This window comes from Bactrocera latifrons, unplaced genomic scaffold (genome assembly GCF_001853355.1).
Source record: "Bactrocera latifrons isolate USDA-ARS-PBARC rearing strain unplaced genomic scaffold, ASM185335v1 scaffold_113, whole genome shotgun sequence".
Taxonomy (NCBI): Eukaryota; Metazoa; Arthropoda; class Insecta; order Diptera; family Tephritidae; genus Bactrocera; species Bactrocera latifrons.
The window spans coordinates 264,015-267,203 of NW_017534553.1; the positions used below are offsets into that span (position 1 = coordinate 264,015).

The 3,189-nt window shown below is 36.6% G+C and overlaps 1 protein-coding gene across 1 annotated transcript; it reads right to left on the reverse strand.

Moving 5' to 3' along the window:
- Nucleotides 1–888: 888 nt before the first annotated feature.
- On the reverse strand, nt 889–1,928 carry LOC108974927. The gene has a single exon (XM_018943056.1). The coding sequence runs from the start codon at nt 1,849–1,851 to the stop codon at nt 1,009–1,011; it is 843 nt and encodes a 280-aa protein (XP_018798601.1). The 5' UTR covers nt 1,852–1,928; the 3' UTR covers nt 889–1,008.
- Nucleotides 1,929–3,189: the final 1,261 nt, after the last annotated feature.

The following is a 3,189-nucleotide window of genomic DNA, read 5'->3' on the forward strand; positions in this document are numbered from 1 at the left end:
CTAAGACTCTACTACGAATTCAAATTTTTAAGAATTTTTTTATCATATAGAAATATAAAGATTTAACGCCAGCAATTTAATACTATATCCGCTTAGATTTCGAAGAAGCAACCAACCGAGTAATAATTAGATGCTTCCATAAATTCAACTCACAAAGAAGAACCACTTTTGAAAAAAGTTTTAATTGCATAAGTACGCCAATAAAAACTTTCACTTACTATGTATAAGTGTATACTCTCAAATTTATTTTCCCAAATTCTAATTATTATTGCGGCATTGATCAAATGACCCACCGAAGTACGATGAGCAATTTCAAGCTCTAATAAACTTGATTGAGACACACATTTTTAAGGCAATTAAATGCGAACTCCATATAGTTAAGTGGAATAGGGTGGCAGAGCAAATAAAAAAAGTGAAAGCGCTGTGGAGGCAACTGAGCGATAGACGAAAGCAAGAAGGAATGAAGAGAGACATAGAGTCAGTAGAAAAAATTACCAAAAAGCACAAAATCATAGCAAAGAAGAAGTGGTATGGGAAGGATGGCAAAGGAAAAAAAAGAGATTAAAAGCCGAAACTGAAATGCGGGCAATTAAGTGCCGAGGGAGCCAAAAAAATTGTATATTTTATAGTAAAAGTTGTTATGGCTGAATGGAAGTTACCGTACCAGCGCCAGAGAACTAAATATCGAATAAATGCGCAACACAAAGTGGCATTAAGAGTTGCCAAATTAATTTAAGCCAAATTGGAATGCTCCAAGCAACACGCCATTTAATGAACAGGAGGCAAGCACTTAAGCATTTTTTATTTGAAGAACACTTTTTAAGAACTCCTAATCCGGGCGAAACCTAATTAGTGCTGTGAATGCGATTTTGTTGGGGATAACAAAAAGAAGGAAATATAAAAAAAAAAATATTTTAGCAGAGAAAATAATTCACAATTTTATAAAAAATTCGATGTATATATTTAACACAGATAATTTTGTTACGGAAAAATYGGTTGACCCACAATTTACTGCTTGGCTTTAAGCGCGTCGCTTGTGCGATTTCTCTTGTCCTTAACACCCGGCGCCAAATTGATCGAAAGCGCTGATGGTGCAGTCATTGTGAGCTCAATACCATCCAGGCGTCGTTCCAGCACATCGAATCTGGCATTGWGTGCTTGAAAGATCTCCTGCATCAGTTCACGTAACTGCGCGATTTCTTCAACAAATTTCCGCTTTTCACTCACGAAGCAGACTTTCGGCACGAACGATTTCTCCAACACCTTAAATGTATGATTCTGCTCCCCGAGTTTCTTCTCCACATCCTCCCATTCGGCTTTCACATGTTTCAAATACTGAAAACGTTCATAGCACACACCGAATTCATGCTGTAACGTGTTACGCCAGGTCTCCAGCAARCATACAGCCTTCTGCAACTCGAGTATTTCACGTGACTTCTGGCATAAACGCGCGCKCAATTCTTCGATCTGATCTTTGGCCACATTACAGCAGCGTATGAGTTCGTTAATTTGACATTGTAATTTATAATGATTCTTTTGCAATTCACACACTTCCGGRTTACTTGAACAGGCCAAAATGAGTTGTGGATCTATGCATGGCTCATCCAGGCAAGTGTCATCGGCTTTAAGTCGCAATTGTAATTTCTGTATGCGCCGTTTCATGCACTCCAATTCGCCCATCACTCTGCAGCAGTCCAGTTCATCAACCAATTCTTCCTCCTCTTGCTGCTCTTCTTCTTCGACTGGCTCYACATCGGGTTCGGCCTCTACATCGGATTGTGTGACATCCACTTCTTTCCATATTTGTGCCACTTTTGTGCAGGTGCGCTTGTATATATCCAGATTGATCATTTTCGATGGCTGTTGATAGTAAAATTGTTATTTAGTATARAAAATATATATTTATTGTTTTGAGTCGTCTTTTGAAAATAAAATTTTGGCAGTTCAAAGTTTTGAATTGAAGTTCTTAASCACTTAARGACAGGAAACATTGAAACAGGGWGAACAGGGAGAACAGACTTGAAGTYGTCWCTCCSTCTCCCCTCTCTAAATATCTATAYCCTAAGCAAAAATGKTTTTGAAGAGATGTTGTTGATCTCCTCARTACTTCGCTTTACTAATTTTGGAAGCCACAAAGTTCGGTTCGCTCAAAGTCGGTTCATTTCAATTAAGAGCTGATATCATTTTAGAAATTGTCTTACATATCTATTATCTAATGGAGATTATATGTCAGTTTTTGGCATATGAAGTTATATATTGTTATTTTTACTAATATCAGAATTAAAAATAAATTTCTCCAATTCCAAATATTTTGAAGTGATACTGACAACCTGACAATTGCTTACGTAAAATATTGTGTGGCGACGGCGAAAATATAATATAAGTTTTTCTACAAGCGTCGAATCAGCACAATACGGTTCTATACCAATCGTACTCTTTCTCTGGATTTCAACTACTGTGAATCCCTGAAGTCAAAATATGTAAAAGAGAATCGATAGGAATGACTTTGCAATCTTTGCCATTTCACATCTGGTTATGGTCCACCGTTCCGCCTGTTCTTGATTTCTAATATATCCATATTTCATCAGAGCGTGGAAGAAACTCTTTGGGATCGCGCGTTTTCGGTGCCTGCTCTTGATCATGCTTTATCAAAAGCCAACCGTATACCACTTCCAAGCACTCTTTGAATTCACTGCGCAATTTCCTTTCCAAAAAAAAGAACATATCTGTCAACAGACGTTACACCTTTTTGTGCGATGATGCTGAGTACTTATCGGACTTTAACCTGAAATGTTTTTTATTTTTTTCAAAAATTATAACTAAAGGCCATTCTATAATAGATGACTATAATATTTTAAGCCTAGAGAACAAATAAAAAAATATAATAAATATTAATCATCAAAACTCGCTTGAAACTATTCTTTATTAACACATTTTTGCATGCGCTTGCACCAATTGTCGAACACTTGCGATCTACGWTCTAGATTATATTCACCATACCATACACTGGTTCTTGATCGAGCTTCATCGCCAAAAATTGGATTAGCTCATCGATGCACTGTTGCTGACTTAATCCTCGTCCAAAAAATATTTTTCTAAAATAATCATGTAATTCCGCTTTATTGGCCGGGATGAATATTTTAAGTTACTGTGAACAACACAAATATAGTAGCTCTTGTTTGTCAAAAA